The following is a 25,712-nucleotide window of genomic DNA, read 5'->3' as shown; positions in this document are numbered from 1 at the left end:
CACGAGCCTTCTCGAGCTTACTGTGGGACAGTAAATCTGTGTAAGAAAGTCGTATAATATTTATTTATTTATTTTTTATTTATACCATGCAAGAAATAAACCACCAGAACGTAGACAGCAGTTATTTTTAGTCACAATTTCTATTTTAAAACACGTATAAAACTATAAAGAGTAGGTTATTTGATTGTGACGTCATATGCTAGTGTTTCATATAAATTCCATAGTAACAAAATAGTTTTCACGGTTAGAAAAATGAAACTGAATTGACTAGTAGTCAAATACCCTTATTAAACACATATACACTATAATAATTAAAGGGATGTTTACAAAAACAACATAACTGTTTAGAGCGGTTGACACTTTTTTAAGAACATTGTTAATCGTTTCAGGTGTCAACCAGCCCTAGTAGCACGGTCGCATTTTTATCATTTATCACCATGCCTGTCACGTTCTAACAAGTAGGTAAGTGCGAAAGTGACGGGCATAGTGATAGTGGATAAAAATGGATCCGTGCTGAGCCCGCAGTGTAGTCAGTTATGTTGTTTTTGTAAACATCCCTTCAATTATATCTCGTAACAAACATTACCGTTGTAAAACATACTCACATTTTTGCCGTCTTCTTGTTTATCTTCTGATATATGGAGCCCTTGTTTAGTCCGGCGGGGCCACTGGCGAGCTCGGCGGGCCCCCGCGCTAACGAGAAGCCCCTCTCGCGGGGCTCGGGGCCCGAGGGCCGCGCGCGGGGCCCCTTGCGGAGGTCAGGGTTGGGGCCCTTCCAGGCCATGTAGTCCTCACTGGAAAAAGTGACCAATTAACTCAAGCTACGGAAAAATAGCACCTTTATATTTGAACACTGCTTGCTGCATATATTTTTTTGTTTAAATTTGAACTTTAATAGCTGTCAATAGAGTTGAATATCATATACGTCATTTATGGCTTCGTATGCGGTAAAGGGTTAAGATTGATAGGGTTTGGAAGGTTAACTTGCGCAATCGTACATTAATTTAAATTTGAGACTTGTCGCGTTTACTACCTCTTTCGCATCTTACACATGCAGTAGCTTTAACCCTTAAATGCACGACTTTTTCTTTTTGCTCGAAATTAATACGTATATGTATCACATAATTGTTTGCCGATTCTAGGAAAATTAGTAAAAAAATATATAACTTCGATTTTCACTGCGAAATCAGTGTTAGAAATTGAATTGGCTAAATCATATTCATGTAAATATGTAATTTTCAGTAATAGATATATGAAATTTTTTACTACCATTAGAAAGGTACACTATTTGTGATATACCTATGATAAAGTTTTTAAATATAAAATAATTACAAACCCCGAAAAATCTGCCCAAAATGACATACTAAAAATCATCAACTTCCAAGTTTTTCCAAGTTTTCCGACATTTCGTCTATAAACAAATGTAATTTGTATAAATTAAAATACTGCGTAAATTTATGTAATGATTCGGAAAATATATTAGTTTTACTATTGAAATAATATATAGGAACAAATAGAATTTGTTTAACCCTTAATCTGTGAGCTGTCGAATGCTTTATAGACATTTGGCAACACTATGCATTTAAGGGTTAAGTCATTAAATTTTTATGACAATAGGTAGTTAAAAAGTATTCTTTTAGAATCCTCCCCAAAACATTTAGATAAAACACATCAACAAAAATCATGCCCTTTTTACAAACTCAACATCACTACATAGTATAAAACAAAGTCGCTTCCCGCTGTCCCTATGTAGGTATGCTTAGATCTTTAAAAGTACGCAACGGATATTAACCCGATAAATTGTTAACCCGAGCGAAGCCGGAGCGGATAGGTATACAATATACATTATTAATAGGGATGTTGACAATTTTTTGGAACTGGTTTCATTTTGTAGATAGACACGTAATAATTACAGAAAAAAATATAAAAAAAATATATTCATTAATTTTGAATAAAAAAACATGTATAATAAGTTTCGTGTTTAAATTTCGCGCCTAAACGCTCCAAACTGTCACGTGACCTTGATGACGTAACAGCGTTTTAAACAAACTGCTGTCAGTCATTTTTTAAGTTCTTTATATGGCAATAGACAATTTTTTTTAAAGCCTTAACACACTACCGCATCGGACAGCGACCTTCTTTCTCGCTCTAACTTATAGCTGCGTCCTTAACGCACCACCTTACACACTATCGATTCGTGCGCCGCACCGCACCAAGATCGCGTTTCGGTACGATAATCTGTAGACACTTAGGCAGGTTTTATAACTTGTCTTTGGTGATTCCACTGTGATTACGTCACGCGCTCCGATTGGCGTTTGCAGTCACGTGATACTGGGCATTATTTTAAATACTTTTGATTATTTTTAATTAATTTATTACGCATATTTACACTTGCAAAATATGATTTTCCGCGTTCTAATATTCCCTGCTATGGTAAAAACATAACATGCTATATATTCGCGATTCATGTCAACATCCCTATTACTTACAGTAAAAGACTGTCCTTCGGGCCACGGCGGAGCGCCGGGTTGGGCCCGGCGCCCGCTACCGTGTATTGCGACTTATATTTGGTCTCGGCGACACTCGTCTTCAAGATCGGCCTGCAACATAACGCACAGTAAATAGTAGGTAGCTTATATTTTCTAAGTCTGTAAAACATGACATCACAATTGCGTTTACATGCAGTTTTGAAATTAACACAATAACTTTTCTGAATTTAATGGTATGCTTCATTAAGATTTTCTAACTTATAAAACAAGAAAAATCTCTTTATAATACAGGAAGTTAAGAGGAGCCTTCTGCTTGCATTATAAATTACAAATAGGTGGTCTCTAGACGAATCTTGCCTCATTTTCTAATATCACATATAGGTAGGTATTTAAAGACTTTGATATTAACTGCATGATAAACACAAGTATGATTTATCACTAAGTCCTTATTTTGGGAGCGGCATGAGACTGGTAATAAAAGGATGTTCATTGACATGGATTGCGATGTAACACTAATTAGTCAAACCCGTTTCTAAAATAGCCTAGAATGGCTAGGATAACTTAGTCGACTTTTTGTGTTCATTTTTCTTTCTCAAAATACAGATGTGATATATGATTGACAGCCATAGAGGAGTTGTAAGCCACGTATTTTTTCAGCTATTTTTAAAGGTGGTTTAAGGCTCCACTATAGCTATACAAACACATCGAATAACTACAGTACATTTCAAAACCGAGCTCTGTTAAGTTGTGCTAGCCATTCGGATTTAGTGACTTAGATAAATCCTCGTTTCAATTTAAATAAGAACTAATCTTAACTACACTTTTATAGAAATCCACACTGTTCGCAGCAAAAGGGATTACTTAAATAAAACAAAGTGATAAATATTTATTGATAAATTGTTAACCTAATGGCTTAGATTCTATGAAAAAGGCATATGTAAGTCGTAATAGAACTCACGGATAAAATGAAGTAGGATGCCACTAATGATGCTTTTTCACAGGCTAAGGAGTATTTTTATAAAATCGACAAAACGACGATACTCTTTATAAGCCAATGTAGATAAAATAACATTGTACGATGTATCTTTAGAATACCTTTTGCTGACAACAAACTAAAATTAGGATATTTTTCATGCAGACGTAAATTGAGTACCTACAAGTTATTTGCTTACTATTCTATACTATGATAAACTAATTGTATTTAAATAATCTTTAGTAATAATTTAATGTCTAAAAGATCAATATCATAAATATTATTTAGTGTATTTAAAATGATACTTTTTGTAAGTAATTTAAGTGTAATTTTAGTATAAAAAAATACTGCTTAACTAAACATAAGATGATCATGAATGACAACTATACATACGTTATATCCAGTTGTGTTAAACAAATATTAAACATGCTTACTACAATCGACATGACAACGTTAAAAACACATCACGTAAAAATACGATATTTAACCAACTTTATGTATATGACACCGTAAGATTGTGAACCCGTTAGTTTATAATCTAACGTAGGTTAGGTTAGATTATAATCTCCCTACCGTCAGTTTATAATGTATCTAGCGAGATTATAGTATGACGAGTGTTTACAATTTTACGGTGACATATATAAAATCACACTCCACAACCCACAACACATCTAACTCCTACTTACTTTCGTGCTACTTTAAATTCAAACCCTATCATCATTTCCCATTCGTTTTAACTTTGCTCAGCAAATAAATATAAAACTTCCCTTGAACTCTGCAAGTATTAGGCAAAGATAAAACACGATGGCAAGTCAAAATTTGTATGTACTTGTAAATTGAGATTCTTCTTTAATTTGCTAAGTTGCTATACATAGACATGCAATAGCCCTTTTTCAGGGGTAGGTATACAAGGTTCGCATAAAAACCTGTCATAGGACTTGTTAGGTTTTGCATGTAATTTTTGTATCAAAAATTTTTTTTTATTGTTACCGCATAAAATGAATTGAACAGTTCTTTAACCCGTGACGGCAAATGGAAACGAAATCGGTTTGAAAAATAAAACAGTTTCCGAGCCCTGGTTAATATACCCACAAGAAATACACTATTATTTTGTTAAGTTGTCATTACAGAAACCCTCTGTAGGTCTAGCATGAGTTGAGTTGAAGTCGCGCCAGATGTATGATGTCGCGCGCGAAAACGCAACTCATGCTAGACCGCCTGACAAGTCCTTAAACAGAAGACAACAACATGCAAAAGAAAAGAAGATATTTACCAAGAAGTGACAACGTCATCTAAAACGTCAAGCGTGTCGTGTATGCTTGCTGTCTCATTCCTGTACAGGTGAAGCGTTTGTTGCTTATTATGTTTTATTTAATAGTCCAATCCAAAGGAAAAATCCAATCCCGGAATGATGTTTTATATCTCGTTTTTTGCGATTTGACAAAATTCAAATGTAAATGAAAAACATAATTGAATCGGTAGGTACGTCTATTCGGTCATCGATCGGTATTTTATAAAAAAAAACAAGAGTAGCTTTCGAAATTATATTATTTAATAAGGATCGTTAAAATCATTTTCAAAGATTGGATTTTCAGAATATTAAGTAAATTTAAGTAACTATTTATTTGCACGGAGATCTTAAATAAAGCACTGAGTAAAAAGTGTATTTGCTTAACTTCAACTTACAAAGATAGTGCTATAAAACTTAACGCTTTTTGACTGAATAGGTACATCAGTAGATTATTTTATACACTCGTTTTAATTTGTTTACACCAGCTTTGATGAATTTCATGTGTACTATGTACAACAAGCAAAGCATTAATATGTACCTATAAGAGATCCTCATGTTGAAGTAAAATTAATAGGAAACGAAGCAGCAGTGTTAGGTGAATTTGTATTTAAGTATAATTTGGGTATGTTATTTGAAAATCGTTCAACATTGCCCGTCCATGTTACATGACTCCCAGTTTCTTTTATTTTACTTTGAAATAAAACCATATTTTGTAACTATGCTTGACCGGGTAAAGTTGCGATATATTAGAGAGTATATGAAAATACATTTTAACATGCTAAGGTCACATGCGAAAGCCGCTAATCCAGGGTGTACCTTAAATCGTAACCCAAACCTAAGAAGTGGCCCAGCGGGCTCAGCACGGTTCCATTTTTATCGACTATCACTATGCCCGTTACTTTCGCACTTACATACTTGTTAGAACGTGACAGGCATGGTGACAAACGATAAAAATGCGACCGTGCTACTAGGGCAGCTCACGAATCGCTTAGATAGAAATGTTTAAGGTTAGATACCAGTAACGAAACATGTCTATGCTAACATCAAATGTGTTTCCTTAAAAATCTAAATATCATCTCTTAATTTATCGATTTAAAGCATCAATACAGCAAATCACTGTGATAACACGTAATACACATTCTGAATATTCTTTACTAACAAAGAAATTCCGTCCTTTCCAAGAGTGCAATTTTTTTTTGCCGCTCGTCATACGAATTTTCATGGCGTTCTCTGTATGGTGACGTCCAAGAAACAAATCCACCAGAAACGCGGTTCACTGGCTACGTGTGTTCTCGGATCTATCTATAAAAACGTCACGTTCCAAAACGTTTCAGCGTTGATGTCTTTATAAGTAACCGTAGCCGCGCCAACGAGATATAGATATATCAATATCCAGAGATTCGTAGGTTTCGCATTACGATTTAGTCATCCTATATACTGTAAGGGTTCGAGCTAGGGCCCAAAGACTGATTAAATTCTACGATTGCATATTCTTGTCGATTAACTCACTCAGCGCTAATCATGACACGCTGCCGCAGTGGCGTAGGCTGAACTAATATAGCCGTGGGCGAAAACCACATCTGCGAGGCCCTTTTCAATGTGTTTTCTCAAGGTAATAAAAAGGTTAGCTTTGCGAGGCCCCCCTAAGTGCGAGGGCGTGGGCGAAGGCCCCATTCGCCCACGTCTAGCTGCGCCACTACGCTTCCGTTTTCACTTTATATCGGGAAATGTTATCAACCATGACGTAGCATTACGATTACGCCTATTAGCAGTGAATGAGTTATAACAGGAACATAGGTCCTTGCGTTTGCTTACTCGGCGACCATTTAAAAAGTAAAGCGACGTTATGCCAATACATAAAGTGCAAGCTGAAGGCCTACCGCTAAAACCGACATTCGCAAATTCCGGGGATCTTTCTCTTTTACTCCAATGATGGCGTAATTGGAGTGCCAGGGAAAAATGCCCGCAATTTGCGAACTTAGATTTTCGCGGTTATAGCCCTGCATGAAATACACGAGAGGCGTAGCTCGGGCCCTAAGAATTAGTGTAAGGCCTAAGTGGACGCTCGAGTTGGGCGTGCAGCGGGGCGGGGCGTGCAACGTGCATGTTAAACAAATGCAAACGTAAGGAGCGGCCTTAGTGCACGCTGCTCAAATCACTTGTGAGCCCGACGCCACGCTGCACGCCCCGCCGAACGCTCCGCTTCGAGCGTCCACTCAGGCCTTACACTTACTACGCTTGGGGACGGGGGAGATATCACGGCTGGTCCACATGTTAGGAGAAGCTATCAGTATGTATAGGTACTTATATTCAAATGTTCACTGCAGTCTTTTTGTCAGAAAATCTTATTACAGTGCAAAACCCACCAGTTTTGTTAAAGTAACCTTATTGATTTTTGTTTACGAAATCTAAAAGTAAGAGATTGATTTGAATTAAATTGCAATTTGATGCGAATAAATGCTATATATATTGATCAGTAAATGTTCCAGCCTATGGACCAGCCGCAACGAAATTGAAAGTCAGCCTCTGATTTCAAGTCACTAAACTTCGTATTTACATATTTTTCAACGATAACTATTACCTCATAAAAGTCATAAAGCAAAAACGATATGGGTACCAAAAAACTTTGTTTTTCCGTATAGCAAAAAACAAAGAAAATGTTTAAGGTATTGTTTTATGAGGAAAGTTTTAACCTCCTACGGTCCGTGTTATAATATGACAGTTGAATTTGAAACCAATTGTGTTGGAAATATGGATCAATTTCTTTTGTTTTGAAATCGAATAAAACATAAGCAATGCATCTCTGTGCCAATTGAAAATGGTTTAAATTACACTGAAGTAAGTATGTCATTAAAACTATGCGGGACCGTGGACCTTAGAAGGATAATCCAGATTAATTTGTTAGTTTATGTGACTGAAAAGCGACGGGATCTAATAATAAATGTAGACGTACGGTAGTCGCGCGACGCTTATAACACACGGCAGCACCGCTCTCCGCTCCTCCCTAGTTCATAATACCGTATCAGTGCCGTGAAAGCCTACGCGAAGTGCCGTGAAACTGTCTAGTTATGGCATAGAAGGAAACCAACCAGTGAACAAATTGTTGAAATATTTTGACTTGTTTTATTTTAAGAAGTCACGCTATTATAAATGAAACGCAAACTTTAATAAATGTCGTACAATAAAGCATAAGTGGCGAAGACCGGATGCGAACCGGTCACCGAGAGTGATTGGGTGGCCTAGAGGTGGCCGGCAGTTCACAAGCCCGGTTCAAATCAGGTCTAGGCAACTGGAGGGTATAGTTACTTTTTCTTTAGTGTTTGAAATCTATTTCAGTTTATAACAGTAAGTAGGTGAATTTGAAAATGTATGTTAATAATAATCAAATAACCTGCGAAGTAAAAAGTGGATAGTTTCACGGCATAAAAGACCTAATCACGGACGCTTGCGTACAAAATACATACTAACTTATCACTGTTTTGGTGCCTCAAGTGACATGATGTATAGCGTTAGTAGTTCCTTGCTCGCCATTTTGTGCCTCAAGGCCGTGATGAGACATGTATAGCGTTAAAGGGGCCCACTGATTACCAGTCCGCCGGACGATATCGGCCTGTCAGTTAGAACAAAAGTTGACAGTTCCGAACAACAGTTAATCAGTGGCAGGGATCGGAACCGGTTTCTTGCAAAAACTTAGAAATAACCATATTTTTCGAATTATTTTATACTCGAAATGTAGGACTCAGTTGTGTTTTTAGGTTACGACTTCGTATTATTAGATTGCCCAATTAGAAATGAAGTAATTAGCAAAGAACGAAAAAATACCGTTTCCGTTCCCATACAAAAAATACCGGTATCCGATCCCTGATCAGTGGGCCCCTTACGCCCCTTTAGTCGTAATTCCTTGCTTGCCATTTGGAATTCACGCAAACAAACGAGAAAACACAAACGCTAGTCGGAGGTAGACTTGCGTTGTTCTACATTGTGCAGTCCTTCGTTAAATTTCCATACAAGTATACCCTACTCAATGTGACTTTGCCCACATATCTTTCCACACTGTATGTTATGGGCAAAGTTACGTCAGCCGGGCAAAGTTGTAGGCACATTTGTTACACTCATCCACGTTATATAATTATACGCACTGTCGAAACACAATAATGTATACCATACAAGTACACCCTACTCGATGTGACTTTGCCCACAAAAAAAATGATTATACATGCAAATTTAATAATACAGAATAATCTAGAACAGTATTGCAGTTGTTTTTTGATATATTTAATATGTGGGCAAAGTTACGACAACCGAGCAAAGTTGTAGGCACGGTTGTTACTCATCCACGTTACATAATTATACGCACTGTCGATATATACACAATAATGATGTATGATAGAACAGTTCTGGAGGTTCACAGAGAAACGTACAGCACTATTCATTAGAATGAGATAAAAAGCTCGTCGAATGAAAATAGGCCTTTCGCTTGTGCCTTGATTTAGATAGACATTGATATAACCTCTAGCCGCCCAAAGACCTATAAAAAGGTCTCCCATTCCATTCTAATTTAAATCTTAATTTTGACAAATCAAAATCGCATTTGCCTTGGCAAGTTTTGACGCCTAGGCGGCTTAGATTAGAGGATAAGGTCAGGTGGTGAAAGAGAAAAAGAGTTTATTATGCTCGGAGCAAGAGAGATAGAACCCATAGTGTAAATTTCATTCGATAGCGTGACGGTTCGCGTTTGCGTTGTCTATTTTTGTATGGGATTTTGAACAGCGCGCCAAGCGGGACGTTTTGGAAACTCAAAATCCCATACAAAATGATACTTAACGCAAACGCGTACGTCACGTCGCGCTATCGAATGAAATTTACACTAGTTGTACAGTATGAGGAAAGTCCTCTACGTAAGTATTATTTAGTTAATTTTCTTTATGCATTCGTTTTATTTTTAGTATTATAATTTTATTTAAGGCTTCGTCACACAGGCGCGTTTTCCGGGCGCGGCGTGAGCGGGGCTCGCCGCTTTTACATACAAAACGCTCACGCCCCGCTCACGCCCCGCCCGGAAAACGCGCCTGTGTGCCGAAGCCTTTAGTTCTTAATATTTTTAATCATCTCTAACTGTTTATTTCTCCTACAAGTGTGTCTCTTGTCCGTGTTTCTCTCACCCCACCTAACCTTACAACATCAATTATGAATTATTATAATTTAATATTATATATTCATGATATTTCCATTGTCAACTTGAACGTGCGCGTGATCGCCTTTTGATTCAAACGTAGTCCTCAGTTTCCTCTCTGTATATTAAAATATTTTGACACAGTTAGTTGTATATCAACTACAGCTATGCCCCTACGTTTCATTTAGCTTGTTTATCACCACATAGTATAAAACAAAGTCGCTTCCCGCTGTCTGTCTGTCCCTATGTATGCTTAGATCTTTAAAACGGTTTTTAACTTTACGCGGTTTTTTTTAAATAGATAGTGATTCAAGAGGAAGGTTTATCTATAATTGGTTAACCCGTGCGAAGCCGGGGCGGGTCGCTAGTTTAAGACGAAACAGGAGCTGAGATTTAAATATTTTAGGTAAATATACCCGTCTCGCTAACGGAAGCGGCTCCTAAAACTAGTGCGATAAGGACAAGGCGAAAAATCCTGCGTAAAAATCTCAAAAATCGAGGTTTCGTACTCGACTGTTTCCTCCTCCAAAACTTACCCATCGTAACCAAATTTGGAAATCTAAATGATTATGAAATTATCTGTGTCGGACCGTTTTGCTTTTTTGGCTAAGTGATATCAGTTTTGAATACCACGCCTCTCATTGCGGCATAGTCAATTAGGCCATTTTGGCCATTTTTGAAGGGCTCTAGCGCCTTAAAAAACATAAATATAAAAAAGCAAAACGGTCCGACACAGATATTGACAATATTAATCTGTGTTGAAACAAATCATTGCTCTAGCTTCAAAACCCACGGAGGAAACAGCCGAGTACGTTTGTATGGAGAAATGACCACTCCTGTTGGCTCTTAATTATAAGAGCTTTTAAAATGTGTATGGAATTATCTAGGAAATTCAATATCTAGGAAGAAAAATGGGGACTACGTTTCTATAGAGAAGCGTTCGTCCACGATATATGTATCAACATTAAATTTACATTAAAACAATTGTGAAAATTAAAATGTCCAACACCATGTTTGTGGTTTTAAGCATCATTAAACTGTAATGATGAGTTGTGTAGATGAGTGTAGTAATTACTAATTAAGTGTATCAATAATTGATATACTTCTTACCCAGGTTTGACTTCAGGCGTCCGAGGCCGTTTCGGTGTCATTGGCTCCGTTTTGATCTGAAAAAGAGGTCTAAATAGTCCTTTTTAGGGTTCCGTACCCAAAGGGTAAAAACGGGACCCTATTACTAAGATTCCGCTGCCCGTCCGTCCGGCCGTCCGTCCGTCCGTCTGTCACCAGGCTGTATCTCACGAACCGTGATCTAGCTATCACAGTTGAAATTTTCACAGATGATGTATTTCTGTTGCCGCTATAACAACAAATACTAAAAACAGAATAAAATAAAGATTTAAGTGCGGCTCCCATACAACAAACGTGATTATTGACCGAAGTTAAGCAACGTCGGGCGGGGTCAGTACTTGGATGGGTGACCGTTTTTTTGCTTGTTTTGCTCTATTTTTTGTTGATGGTGCGGAACCCTCCGTGCGTGAGTCCGTCTCGCACTTGGCCGGTTTTTTTATAAACTTAGACAAATTCAATTCAGATCAATGAGAAATAAATACAACTTAAGGAACTAGTCGAATTAAGGCCACTTGCACCATCCCACTAACCCGGGGTTAACCGGTTAATCCTTTTAACCAAGTGTCAAATTGTACCATGGTAACTCCCGGTTTAACCGGTAAACCCCGGTTTAGTGGGATGGTGCAAGTCACGCTTATTGTATTAAATATTTTGCTCCATGGTATGCATGGTACTCTCGGCCACCGCGCTGTACTTCTTTAGGAGTATCTTTCAGTCAATGAAATAGACCGCACGGGTGTGTATTGCTATCCTTTTCACTTATATTGTAGTAATGAAAGAGTGAGAGAGTAATAATACCTTGGGCTCCTCCGTTATAGTACAGCGGCTAGTATCTGCTCGGCCCGCTCCTTATGGTACGAGGGGCGTTCAAAATATTCTCGGTATTGATATCTTACAACCTCTTCTAAAATTTCTTTTGTTACTGGCCGCTAAGGTTTATTCATTGACATTAAAAAAAAGTATAATTCGAACCGAGATGTTCTTTTGTTTTTCTGCAATTGCTGAACAAACATGAACATCATGTGGGAATTGACAATGTTAACTAAATTAGAACATCGATGCGTGATAAAATTCTTGACAAAACAGGGTAAAAATCAAAAAACCATAAAAGAGGAAATGGATTGTGTTTACCGTGAGTCTGCTCCTTCTTTATCTACCATTCAAAAGTGGTCAAGCGAGTTTAAACGTGGAAGGGAGAGTGTTGAAGACGACCCTAGACCTGGCCGGCCTGTAGTAGCTACTTCACAAGAAAATATTGATAAAGTGGAAAAACTTATATTGGAAGATGTTCGAGTGAAGGTAAAATCTATAGCACAAGTAACCAATCTCTCTATTGGTACCGTACATGATATTATCCATGACCATCTTAATATGTCAAAAGTAAGTGCAAGATGGGTTCCGCGAATGCTGACTCGGCTTCAAAAAGACATGCGTGTAGCTTGTTGTTCCGATTTTATTGACCTGTGCGGTGAAAATCCTGATGAGGTGCTGCAAAGAATAGTTACTGGAGATGAAACCTGGGTTCATCATTATGACCCAGAGAGTAAACAAGAGTCCATGCAGTGGCACATTAAGGGTTCAGCTCATCCCAAGAAGTTCAAGGTCATCCCTTCAGCTGGCAAGGTCATGGCCACGATATTTTGGGATTGTGAAGGAGTATTACTGGTCGATTATAAAGAAAAAGGTGTAAATATCACAGGACAGTACTACGCTAACATTCTACGTCAATTAAAGGATGCAATCAAAGAAAAGAGGCGAGGAAAGTTAACCAAAGGTGTTATGCTTCTGCATGACAACGCCCCCGTCCATACTGCTCATATTGCCAAGGCAGCTATTGTTGAATGTGGGTTTGAAACTGTTACTCACCCACCGTATAGTCCGGACTTAGCCCCCAGCGACTTCTTTTTGTTCCCCAATCTTAAAAAGGATCTGCGTGGAAATAAATTTTCCGATGATGAAGCATTGAAGGCGGCAGTGGAGGAGCATTTTTACACCAAAGATAAAAAATATTTTTATGCAGGATTAAAAAAAATAATTGATCGATCTTTTAAGTGTATGAACATAGGGGGGGAGTATATTGAAAAATAAAAATATCAAACTTTTCGTACTTGTTTGTTTTCATTCTCATACCGAGAATATTTTGAACACCCCTCGTAATCTACGCTCTCGAGCGCTATGGAGATGTTACCCTCAGCTTTACTTCTTTAGGAGTATCTTTCAGTCAATGAAATAGACTAAATGTGTATTGCTATCATTTTCACTTATATTGTAGTAATGAAAGAGTAAGAGAGTAATAGTACCTTGGGCTTCCGTTAGTACAGCGGCCAGTATCTGCTCGGCCCGCTCCTCGTGGTAATCTACGCTCTCGAGCGCTATGGACATGTCACCCTCGGCTTTATTTCTTTTGGTGTATCTTTCAGTCCATGAAATAGATCATACGGGTGTGTATTGCTGTCCTTTTCACTTATATTGTACCTAGTAATGAAAGAGTAAGAGAGTGATAGTACCTTGGGCTCCTCCGTTAGTACAGCGGCTAGTATCTGCTCGGCCCGCTCCTCGTGGTAATCTACGCTCTCGAGCGCTATGGACATGTCACCCTCGGCTTTATTTCTTTTGGTGTATCTTTCAGTCCATGAAATAGATCATACGGGTGTGTATTGCTGTCCTTTTCACTTATATTGTACCTAGTAATGAAAGAGTAAGAGAGTGATAGTACCTTGGGCTCCTCCGTTAGTACAGCGGCTAGTATCTGCTCGGCCCGCTCCTCGTGGTAATCTACGCTCTCGAGCGCTATGGACATGTCACCCTCGGCTTTATTTCTTTTGGTGTATCTTTCAGTCCATGAAATAGATCATACGGGTGTGTATTGCTGTCCTTTTCACTTATATTGTACCTAGTAATGAAAGAGTAAGAGAGTGATAGTACCTTGGGCTCCTCCGTTAGTACAGCGGCTAGTATCTGCTCGGCCCGCTCCTCGTGGTAATCTACGCTCTCGAGCGCTATGGACATGTCACCCTCGGCTTTATTTCTTTTGGTGTATCTTTCAGTCCATGAAATAGATCATACGGGTGTGTATTGCTGTCCTTTTCACTTATATTGTACCTAGTAATGAAAGAGTAAGAGAGTGATAGTACCTTGGGCTCCTCCGTTAGTACAGCGGCTAGTATCTGCTCGGCCCGCTCCTCGTGGTAATCTACGCTCTCGAGCGCTATGGAGATGACGCGCTCGGCCACAGCGCTGTATTTCTTCTGGAGTTTCTTCTTTACTGTAATATAAATATAAAATAACACTAAATGCGTATTTTCTATAATTGTCATAAAGAAGACATGCTAATACGCTACAACTACTTGATAAGTATACTTGGTCAACCAGATCTTGACAGTAGAAAAAGGCGCGAAATTCAAATTTTCTATGGGACGATATCTCTTCGCGCCTACATTTTTCAAATTTGCCGCCTTTTTCTACTGTCAAGATCTGCTTGACCAGCTATAAATAATTAGTAAATTAGTACGGGGGCTATTTGTAAGCATTATGTAACGTACATAACAAGCAAAAGGGAAAAGGGAGTACCTTCGCAGCGCTTTATGTAGGTACATCTTTTACTAAGGGGCGGTAACCAGACTGTTTGTCATCGTTAAAGAGTTCGCTAAACTTTATTGTATGGAATGTTTCATATCGCCGGGTGACGTTGATCAGTCTGTCAAGTGCGGATGGTGCAACTGGCACTAAGAAGAGAATACTTTGCGATAACTCAAAGAAGGCTTACCGAACATGTTCGCTATAGTTTTCATTGAAAGTCTTTACTAAGCTTTACTTTCACGATTTTATTCAGTTTTTGGACCCATGGTTCAAAAGTTAGAGGGTGTGGTTCAATCATTATCATTTTTTCTACGCTTTAGTCTAAAAATAAATATAGTACATACATTCGTTTTTCTCCTCGGCTGTTTTCACGATGGTGACAACTTTTTTGACAGGCTGGGGTGTTTCTTCTTTTTTCTTTACAATCTCCTGTTGAAAATAAGTTTTTGGCAAAAATTACATTTTTGGTACAAGCTTTTATCGCTGACTGTACTTTTCTAACGACAGACAACTAATACTCATCGAGACAATTCTAAAAACCCCTAACACAATTAAGTTGCGTTGTTTCATCACAGAGTTCCTATGGCCACCTCCTGTCTCCATCATCAGATCAGTTCGACAGTACCATATTATTGTATTGTCATCAGAACTACATACAGCTGCCAATTTTCATGACGCTACGATGCTTGGAAGATGGTTAAATTAGCTACCTTAGATTCCATTACATAGTTACATACAGGTCGACCTAATAAAAGCTTGTTAATAAAATTACAACCTGTTTTCAGATCAAATAGGTTTATTGGCAATTTTTTATGAATGGTATCAGTCGATCAGGTTTGTTTTAAGGATCAAATGTCTGTATGGGCCAACAGCCCATAGGTCCAATTCAACCGACCGATCAAAACCCGCAATGTAATTAAACTAGCATCGTCTAAATGAGCCCTAATGCTCGATAATTTTTAGCTAATATTATAACCGGATTAACCGGAACTCTATTTTCAACTCCTTCTGCTTATAATATTAGTTGTAAATCGTTTTAGTAGTATATTTTTCGTAGGTAGCGAAACTAGTGACATCTGGTGTCAAGTAGCGGTGGTAACTGATAGTTCCACTACTTGACGTTAGATGCCGACTACGTAATAACTCGCGTTTTGGTAAGAAAAATGTTGTATGGAGTTACCACTCTTTCTTTACTTATATTTCTCTATGGTCAGGCGTGGCTCACTCCGCGATTTCGTCGCTTTGCTACAGGTAGCTAAAAGTACATCCATTCCACACCAATTTTGGTGGCTAGTCATAAGCCGCGCGTGGCGCTGTCGCCACCTAGCGGCCATATCTGTGCAGATCGTAACAGACGCGTTTTGTTAGAGAGTGAGTCTTCTGTACCTAGTACTATTATTTATTCTGTGCTATGGTTTAGGTCCTAAACAGAATCGCAATACACACAATCGCAATAGACCAGTGGTTCCTAACCTTTTCAGTCCGGTCACCCCTATGACTAACCAGGGAACCTGATTTTACCCCTCCTCCCAATGGTAATAAAAAAAAAGCGGCCAAGTGCGAGTCGGACTCGCCCATGAAGGGTTCCGTATTTAGGCGATTTATGACGTATAAAAAAAAACTACTTACTAGATCTCGTTCAAACCATTCGGTGGAAGTTTACATGGTAATGTACATCATATATTTTTTTTAGTATTATCATTCTCTTATTTTAGAAGTTACAGGGGGGGGGGACACACATTTTACCACTTTGGAAGTGTCTCTCGCGCAAACTATTCAGTTTAGAAAAAAATGATATTAGAAACCTCAATATCATTTTTGAAGACCTATCCATAGATACCCCACACGTATGGGTTTGATGAAAAAAAAATTTTTGAGTTTCAGTTCGAAGTATGGGGAACCCCAAAAATTTATTGTTTTTTTTTTTCTATTTTTGTATGAAAATCTTAATGCGGTTCACAGAATACATCTACTTACCAAGTTTCAACAGTATAGTTCTTATAGTTTCGGAGAAAAGTGGCTGTGACATACGGACGGACAGACAGACGGACAGACGGACAGACAGACATGACGAATCTATAAGGGTTCCGTTTTTTGCCATTTGACTACGGAACCCTAATAAAACGTGTACGTTTGTTGTATTGTTATATTAGGTTAGCTTATTACCCCCGTAAAATACCAGTTTTACCCCCACGGGGGTGATTACCCCCAGGTTAGGAACCACTGCAATAGACACCATGGTAAGGCCGCGGAGCCCGATCCGTATCCGAGCCAGGGGGGTGTCACTCCGCAGTTTAGGTACATTTGGCCGGCGCGCCCATCAGACAGGCGTATGGCAGTGGGCTGCCGCTCGGCGTGCACGATAGTCGTGTCACGTGGCGCTCGCGCAGAATTGAAAATACACAATGGCTTCGAAACTTACTTCCGTGAGAATCAGACATACTATCTCCGTTTGTAATTCCTACATATTTATCTTAAAAATAATAAATCAGTGGGTATAGGTATAAAAACTTGTCAAGTGATAACCCCGTGCCGACACTTACAGCTCGGTCATAAAACTGCGGCGCGCAAAGGAGATTCACGGTTCGTGCGCGGTTATAAGTTTCAATTTTGCTTGCAGGTGGCGATATAGGTGTAATTTTATACCTAAATCTGACTTTTGTGAAGGAGTGAATTTTCTGTACGGTAGTACTATTAGTTATTCTGTGTCCGAGCCGACTTTTTTTTTTTATACCACATAGGTGGCAAACAAGCATACGGGCCGCCTGATGGTAAGCAGTCACCATAGCCTATGGACGCCTGCAACTCCAGAGGTGTTACATGCGCGTTGCCGACCTTTTTTTAAAAACCTGTACACTCCTTTTTTGAAGAACCCCATATCGTAGACCCTCGGGAAAACCTCGGAAGGGAGCTCATTCCACAGCCGGAGCGTCCGCGGGAGGAAATTCCTCTTAAACCGCACAGTACGCGACCATTTAGGTTCTAGGGTGTGTGGATGAACACCCTGCCGATGGCGAGCGGTGCGGTGATAGAAAGCTGCCGTTGGCATCATGTCAAACAATTCTTCAGAGCACAGCCCATTGTACAAGCGGTAGAACACACATAAGGAGGCAATGTCTCTCCTCAGACTTAACCCTTAAATACATGATTTTTTCGTTTTGCCCGAAATTAATATATATATCACATAATTGTTTGCCGTTTCTAGGAAAAATAGTAAAAAAAAATATATAATCGATTTTCACTGGGAAATCAGTGTTAAAAGTTGCATAGTCTAAATCATATTTTTGGAAATATATAGCTATTAGTAAGGGGTATAGGAAAAATCTTAACTGCCAACAGAAAGGTACACTATTTGTGATGTTCCTATGATAAAATTTGTAAATATAAAATAATTACAAACCCCGAAAAATCTGCCCAAAATCACATACTAAAAATCATCAACTTCCAGGTTTTTCCAAGTTTTCCGACATTTCGTCTATAAACAAATGTAACTTTTATAAATTAAAATACTGCGTAAATTTATGTAATAATTCGGAAAATTTATTAGTTTTACTATTGAAATAATATACAAGAACAAATAGAATTTGTTTAATAATGCATAACATTTGATGTTTATGTTGTGTGTATAAATGCATCACTATGCATTTAAGGGTTAAAGACACCATGACTCAGACTTGCCTTCTTGGTGAACCCCATGGTGAGTAGCTCCTCGCTGGCCTTCTGCACGTTGTTGTCCTTGTTCGCCAGCACGTCCAGGATGAGCGTCTCTTCCGCCTTCGGGAACACGCTCTTCAGGTATCTGTGACATCATGTTTAGGTAACATATTGGCACTTTGCCCTAGATGGCAATGTTGCCTTGATGCATAGAGAAAAAAATACATAGAGTGCTCACTCCATACATCAGTTTTAGTACCAAAAAGACTATTAGCATCTAGCATCGAGTAGCGGAACTATCAGTACTGCTACTTGACAATAGATGTAGCACCGACTGGAAAGTCTTATGCTGTTGAGATAAGACTTTCCGGTTGATGCTACATCTATTGTCAAGTAGCATTACTGATAGTTCCGCTACTCGATGCTAGATGTAGACACTGAAATTAATAGTCTGAACTGATGTATGGAGTGAGCACTCTATGTATTTTTTTCTCCATGCTTGATGGCAACTTTCGTCTAAATGGCAATGTTTAGATGAGAACATTGCAATTGATGGCAACTTTGCCATACATGACAACTTTGCCCTAGATGGCAATGTTGCATTGAAGGCAAGTTTGCCCTTGATGGCAACATTGCCCTAGATGGCAACTTTGCCCTAGATGGCACTAAATTGCTACTTTGCACTAAATTGCAATTTTAACAGCAAAGGTAGATCTATAATGTATAATGATTTATTTCATAAACAAACTTACACTCCCGACCAAAAGTATGGAAACAAGCTTATTATGTTTTTGATGCGTCAAACATGAGATATTAATATAGAAAACAACGTTGTTTCAATACTTTTGGTATACAAATGGTTCCTTAAAAATAAATTAGAAGCCAGTCCAACTTCCAAGGTATTTGAGCAGTTTACACTGAGACGTTCGCATTTGTTTAACATGGACCACTTAGTTGACACTAAAAGGCACTCTTTACTACTAGCGTTTTTTAAGCGTCAAGTCAGCGCTATGGAAAAGGGTGTCCCTGCGCAGTTGCGCCAACGTTGCGTCGAGCAGCAGCCATAGGGTTGACTAGACGCCGACGCTAGTGTGGGGTCTAAGGTGTGTATTCTGTGCACCCATTCTGTACTCACTTCAGCTTCATCTTCGGTGATTGGTGCCGCGTGGGTTGACTGCTGGTGGAACGGGCGCCGTAATGGCTGGAGGCTCCGGAAGCTGGCCGCAGCAGGCTTGGTGACCCTGCAAGAGGCTTTGCTGTCATCCATGTAACTGGACAGGACTAGGCACCAGATTATGACCAGCGACAAGAAGGAATGCTGAACTTACTCAAAAGATTCCTCTATGAAAACGAATGAAGCATGAATTGGCTCCATAACATCAAAAAACCGGACAAGTGCGACTCGGACTCGCCCACCGAGGGTTCCGTACCTCTTAGTAACGTTTTATTAGCTATCACGGTTCATCAGATACAGCCTGGTGACAGACAGACAAACGGACAGTAGAGTCTTAGTAATAGGGTCCCGTTTTTACCCTTTGGGTACGGAACCCTAAAAATGGACAAACGTCAAGGACGCGGCCACGCTAACAAGACAGGCCAAGAGTAGAAAAGACTTTGCAAAGGTGGCCAACGACGCCCGGTAGGAGAGGAAATAAACTATTAATCCATACTAATATATAATATTATAAATGCGAAAGTGTGTCTGTCTGTCTGTTACCTCTTCACGCTTAAACCGCTGAACCGATTTAGTTGAAATTTGGTATGGAGATAGGTTGAGTCCCGGGGAAGGACATAGGGTAGTTTTTATCCCAAAAATCTCCCTTTAAAGGGGTGAAAAGGAGGGTGGAAGTTTGTATGGGGAATCGTTAAAAAGCAGATTGGGTAAAAATAAGCTACCCAAAGTACTAACTCCACGCAGACGAAGTCGCGGGCAATAGCTAGTATAGAATAAACAGCTGAATCTGCTGAAAGGTAACTATTTTTAGATATTCCCTTACTGCTGGGTACTGACCTCGAAAGTCATGAAGGCTGGAAAACCTGTTAAGAATTGATGTTCCACAACTGAACACCAGTAATCAGAAGAAAGGAGAACAGAGCAATGTATAATATTTCACCTTAACCTAATGTACCTGCTCTGCTTGCATATTTGTAGCCAAACGTGTATTAAATAAAGAGACTGGATTAGTTATTCTTTAGGTACATATATTGTTCATTGTTTACCTAACGCGCAATGAAACTTGAATTTCCTATACGACCTATAGGACATAGGACACCGTAGATAACCACAGGAATTTTGCTGTACCATGTTGTAACACTTCTAGCACAAACACTTTTCATACTAAACTAACGTTGTTCCCATGTTGCTAAGCATATCGTCCAGACTTTATCCGATCTGTGGTAAAATATGTTGGTAATTGGTAAAAACAATTATGAAAACCAGAATGTTCTTTTGGACATTTGGAAAGACGAGAAGAATGCTCTTTTGGACAATTCGGACAGTAGTATAAATAAGTCCGCAAGTTGATCATAAGCCCACTTACTATACAACATTTTGACAATATTAAGTATCAGAAAGTATATAAATGGATAACAAATTGTGTCATCCTAGGGATTAAGCGCCAATAAAAATAGAAATGAAACTGAACGAACAGACCGACCGATTAATACATTTGAATATAAATATATAGATTTGTTATTTTTATCAATATCTGTGAGATAACATAGATAAGCCAGACACCTGATAGTATTTTCGTTTTGGGGGACTGACTCACCGACTCACCTTTATACAGTCGCCATCAGATATATCGGAGTGGTCAAGACGCTTACAAATAACTGACACACCCAGTGGCGGATTTCCCATAAGCACAGTAGGCACGTGCCTAGGGCGGCGAGATATTAGGGGCGGCAAATTGTGACAAAAAAATCGCTGATGATAACAAGAAATAACTTAAAATTAGGCCAGGCAACAAATTCTCAAAAAAAGGTATAGAGGGAAATGCTTGGAACACAATTTTTGACTTCGTAACTTTGTTTGAACTAGTTAGGATGTGAACATATCAAAAGTCCCCGGCCATAGCCCTTGAGCCGGGGGTAGAGGGAGGTTTGAAGGTCCTATATTTCGGTTTTTCGCTTATATCTCGGAAACTATGCGTTCTAACGACTGATCATTGTACAAAATGAAAGCTGATTAAATTTGCTACAAGTTTTATACAGTCGAGTTTTTCGATAGGTATCCTGTTTAGTTTTTGAGATAGCCGCTCTTGAATGTCTATAATTTTGCATTAAATTTCCAAAACCGAAAAATGGAACCTTCAAATCAAACCCCCCTACCCCCGCTCAAGGGGTACGGTCGGGGACTTTTGATATTTTCACCTCCTATACGAGTCCAAACAAAGTTACTAAGTTAAAAATGTGTCCCAAGCATTTCCCTCTATACCTTTTCGTTGCCTGACCTAAATGTAGTCAATATGATGGGTGCTGATGCTGAAGGGGCGGCTACAGGGTCTGGGCCTAGGGCGGCAAAGACTACAAATCCGCCACTGGACACACCTCTATTGTCAAGGCGTTAGAGTGCATGTTCAGATATTGTGAACACCTTGGCCGCTCCGATATATCTGATGGCGACTGTACAGAGTTTGATTGCGGTTATTCATGGGTTGTTCAAATGTCCCTGTCGTGGCCAAATCTTGGGCCGATACACACAGACTGCAACCCGACTGCAATTTGTATGGGATCGGCACGCCGACTGCACGCAAACTGCAACGTCGGCGTGCCGTTCCCACACAAGTTGCAGTCCGTCTATACCGGCCTCTAGAATTGATAATTTCATAACGTGGCAATCATTTCATGAAACGATTGGCTGGCCGCATCATGAAAAAATTCTGTTCCAGAATGTTACCTTGAGGTGTCCCAGAGAGCGGGGTGAAATGAGCAGAGTGTATGGATCCTGACACCCCCTTGGCCAGCTGTAGGGCCGAGTAGACCCCCATAGCCCCCTTCTGCATGCGAGCCGCCATGGGGGACATGGTGAGAGGTCCCGGGGTCGTTATATGTTCAAGTTCATTTTTAAGTATGTTCCAGAATGTTACCTTGAGGTGTCCCAGAGAGCGGGGTGAAATGAGCAGAGTGTATGGATCCTGACACCCCCTTGGCCAGCTGTAGCGCCGAGTAGACCCCCATAGCCCCCTTCTGCATGCGAGCCGCCATGGGGGACATGGTGAGAGGTCCCGGGGTCGTTATAGGGTGCTTCTCGACTTGGAGAGCGCTTATTACGACTGCCTCACGGTTGTAGTATCTGGGGAAACGATGCATAGTCTGTAGTCATAGACTAGGAATATATCGCCATTATTCAATTCAAAATTTAAAGTCATTGCCCTTCGGTGGGGTAAAACCATACCTATCAAAGCATCCTCGGAGTAGTTTGGTTTCGTTTCTAACAAAATATGATACCTAGAACTTTGCAGCGCCTTATTGGTAGCAAAACTTTGGGCAAAGATCATATATTTTATACAATACAACTGATCATAGTTAAGTTTGACTTTGCGATCTCCTTAAGAGTCAGAAGACCCCGCCGCCAAAAACCCGCTCCCATACAATTGAAGTCACATGTAATATCTTGTATTCGTTTTTCGATCACAAAAAGACCTGTCCATAACCAAGAAATAACCAAGTGGCGTGAAGTGGCTCAGGATAGGGCAGAGTGGCGCTCTCTTGTGTCATAGGCCAAGATCCTTTTTGGGTCACTGAGCCAGTGATGTATGTATGTATGTATGTATATCAATTTCGTCGGGTAGTTGAATAATTTTCTGTTTTGACATTTTGCTGGGACTCTGGGACATAAGTTAGCCGCGACTGCGACCAGTGAAATCTGTGTCGAAACGCCGGTAAATAAAGACAATAAAATAAATTCGCGATAGACCTGTCTATCTACATATACAGGGTGGCCAACTTAGAGGTATACAACTTTTTTTTGCCGCCATTTTATTTTGGCGGTAAATATGACAGTTATTGCATGAAAATTAGTTTGTGTAGATACGGCAAATTTATTATGGAGCGTTTTACGACGGAACAACGTGTTTTAATCATTAAAAACAATAGAAACATTAAAAATAACGTTTCCCGGTCGATTAATTTCGAGAAACGGTGACATTGACTGGCCCCCAAGATCGCCTGATTTAACAGCTCCTGACTTTTTTCTGTGGGGCTATCTAAAGGGACGTGTCTATGCTAATAGGCCAACGAACCTTCAGCAATTAAAACAAAATATTCGAAACACTGTCGCTGAGATAACGCCAGAAATGTGTGAAAAAGTGATGAAAAACGCGATGAAAAGGGTTCGCATCTGCCATGCTGCTAGAGGTGGACATTTGTCTGACATTATTTTCCATGTGTAATTGCTGACCCTACATATTATATTTAACAAGGAATACTTAATATTATTTATGTTTTATAGAATAAAATTTCAAAAATAAAGTGTATACCTCTTATTTGGCCACCCTGTACTATAGTGAAGTATAAGTAGTGAGTTAATATATCAACTCACTTCTTCAGCAGTATCTTGATATGTGTCTCGCTGACAGTAGGGAACATAGCGCTGATCTTGGCGACCAGGGCGTCCGTGTCCGACGCCAGCGTGAGCGAGTCTTGGAACTTGTCGCTGAGGTGCGAGACCCGGCCCGGGAGGGGGCTGCCGCGGGGCGTGAGGCAGAGGGCGCGCCCGAGGATCGGGCTGTCGTTTGGTGTGCTGTACGCGCGCCCGTCCTGGAGATAGAACCGGTGTTAGGTGTTGATAAAAAAAGCGGCCAAGTGCGAGTCGGAATAGCCCATGAAGGGTTCCGTATTTAGGCGATTTATGACGTATTAAAAAAAACTACTTACTAGATCTCGTTCAAACCAATTTTCGGTGGAAGTTTACATGGTAATGTACATCATATATTTTTTTTAGTTTTATCATTCTGTTATTTTAGAAGTTACAGGGGGGGGGGAGGACACACATTTTACCACTTTGGAAGTGTCTCTCGCGCAAACTATTCAGTTTAGAAAAAAATGATATTACAAACCTCAATATCATTTTTGAAGACCTATCCATAGTTTGATGAAATAAAAAAATTTGAGTTTCAGTTCTAAGTATGGGGAACCCCAAAAATTTATTGTTTTTTTTTTTCTATTTTTGTGTGAAAATCTTAATGCGGTTCACAGAATATCTACTTACCAAGTTTCAACAGTATATTTCTTATAGTTTCGGAGAAAAGTGACTGTGACATACGGACGGACAGACGGACAGACAGACAGACAGACATGACGAATCTATAAGGGTTCCGTTTTTTGCCATTTGGCTACGGAACCCTAAAAAGGTCATAAGCATAAGGGTAGAATTAAAGAAGGTTTCAAGCCTCTGGGACTTTAGGAGGTTAAGTAAAGAGGCAACATAAAGTTTTTGACATTGTTATTGTCTTGTCAATTAACAAAGAATTAACACAAGAATTATACCTTACAGCATACCTACATTTTTGTAGGTGGCATAACTCCTTAGTCTTATTTCAGATAACCTATAGGTACCTATACAGTGTTATTATTCTAAGATCACATATTTGACAGTTATGGATTCACCCTTATAGAAATGGAGCTAAAATCTACCAATTAACTGATAGCCTTAAAGTCATATATATAAGGGTCAATTTGTAACTGTCAAATGTGTGATCTTAGAATAATAACACTGTACTTAAGGGACTACATACTACATGTTAGGAGTTAGGGCTATTCTGGCTCTGGATGGCGTGCTGTATTCGCACGGGACTCGGGTATGGCTTCGGGTGAGACTGCTTCGAGTAACACACATGCAGACATATTTACTCACGATATGTGGAACATCTTAGGGCTATTCTGGCTATGCAAAGCGTGCTGTAATCGAACGGGGCTCGGGTACGAGCGGGTGCAACTGCTTCGAGCATACAAGGTAGAACAACACACAGATACATATTTACTCACGATATGAGGCTTGAGCCCTTTGGGGTGGAACATCTTAGGGCTATTCTGGCTCTGGAAGGCGTGCTGCAGCCGCACGGGACTTGGGTAAGTACGGGTGTAACACACATACAGACATATTTACTCACGATATGAGGCTTCAGCCCTTTGGGGTGGAACATCTTAGGGCTATTCTGGCTCTGGAAGGCGTGCTGCAGCCGCACGGGGCTTGGGTAAGTACGGGTGTAACACACATACAGACATATTTACTCACGATATGAGGCTTGAGCCCCTTAGGGTGGAACATCTTAGGGCTATTCTGGCTCTGGAAGGCGTGCTGCAGCCGCACGGGACTTGGGTAAGTACGGGTGTAACACACATACAGACATATTTACTCACGATATGAGGCTTGAGCCCTTTGGGGTGGAACATCTTAGGGCTATTCTGGCTATGCAAAGCGTG

General features: G+C 39.7%; 1 protein-coding gene across 1 annotated transcript in view; it reads right to left on the bottom strand.

Annotated features, from left to right (window-relative positions):
* Positions 1-601: 601 nt before the first annotated feature.
* Positions 602-25,712, bottom strand: part of LOC134660954 (uncharacterized) — a 28,594-nt gene continuing 3,483 nt past the window's right edge. The window contains exons 3-13 of the mRNA XM_063516842.1: positions 23,830-24,047; positions 22,376-22,581; positions 19,423-19,528; positions 18,294-18,432; positions 14,978-15,059; positions 14,189-14,319; positions 11,037-11,092; positions 7,707-7,757; positions 4,736-4,795; positions 2,490-2,600; positions 602-794 (exon numbers count right to left, since the gene is read on the bottom strand). Coding sequence (XP_063372912.1) covers positions 602-794; positions 2,490-2,600; positions 4,736-4,795; positions 7,707-7,757; positions 11,037-11,092; positions 14,189-14,319; positions 14,978-15,059; positions 18,294-18,432; positions 19,423-19,528; positions 22,376-22,581; positions 23,830-24,047 — 1,353 coding nt within the window. The remainder of the gene's footprint in view (positions 795-2,489; positions 2,601-4,735; positions 4,796-7,706; positions 7,758-11,036; positions 11,093-14,188; positions 14,320-14,977; positions 15,060-18,293; positions 18,433-19,422; positions 19,529-22,375; positions 22,582-23,829; positions 24,048-25,712) is intronic.

Source organism: Cydia amplana, chromosome Z, assembly GCF_948474715.1.
Source record: "Cydia amplana chromosome Z, ilCydAmpl1.1, whole genome shotgun sequence".
Taxonomy (NCBI): domain Eukaryota; kingdom Metazoa; phylum Arthropoda; class Insecta; order Lepidoptera; family Tortricidae; genus Cydia; species Cydia amplana.
This window is presented reverse-complemented; position numbering and strand designations above follow the sequence as displayed.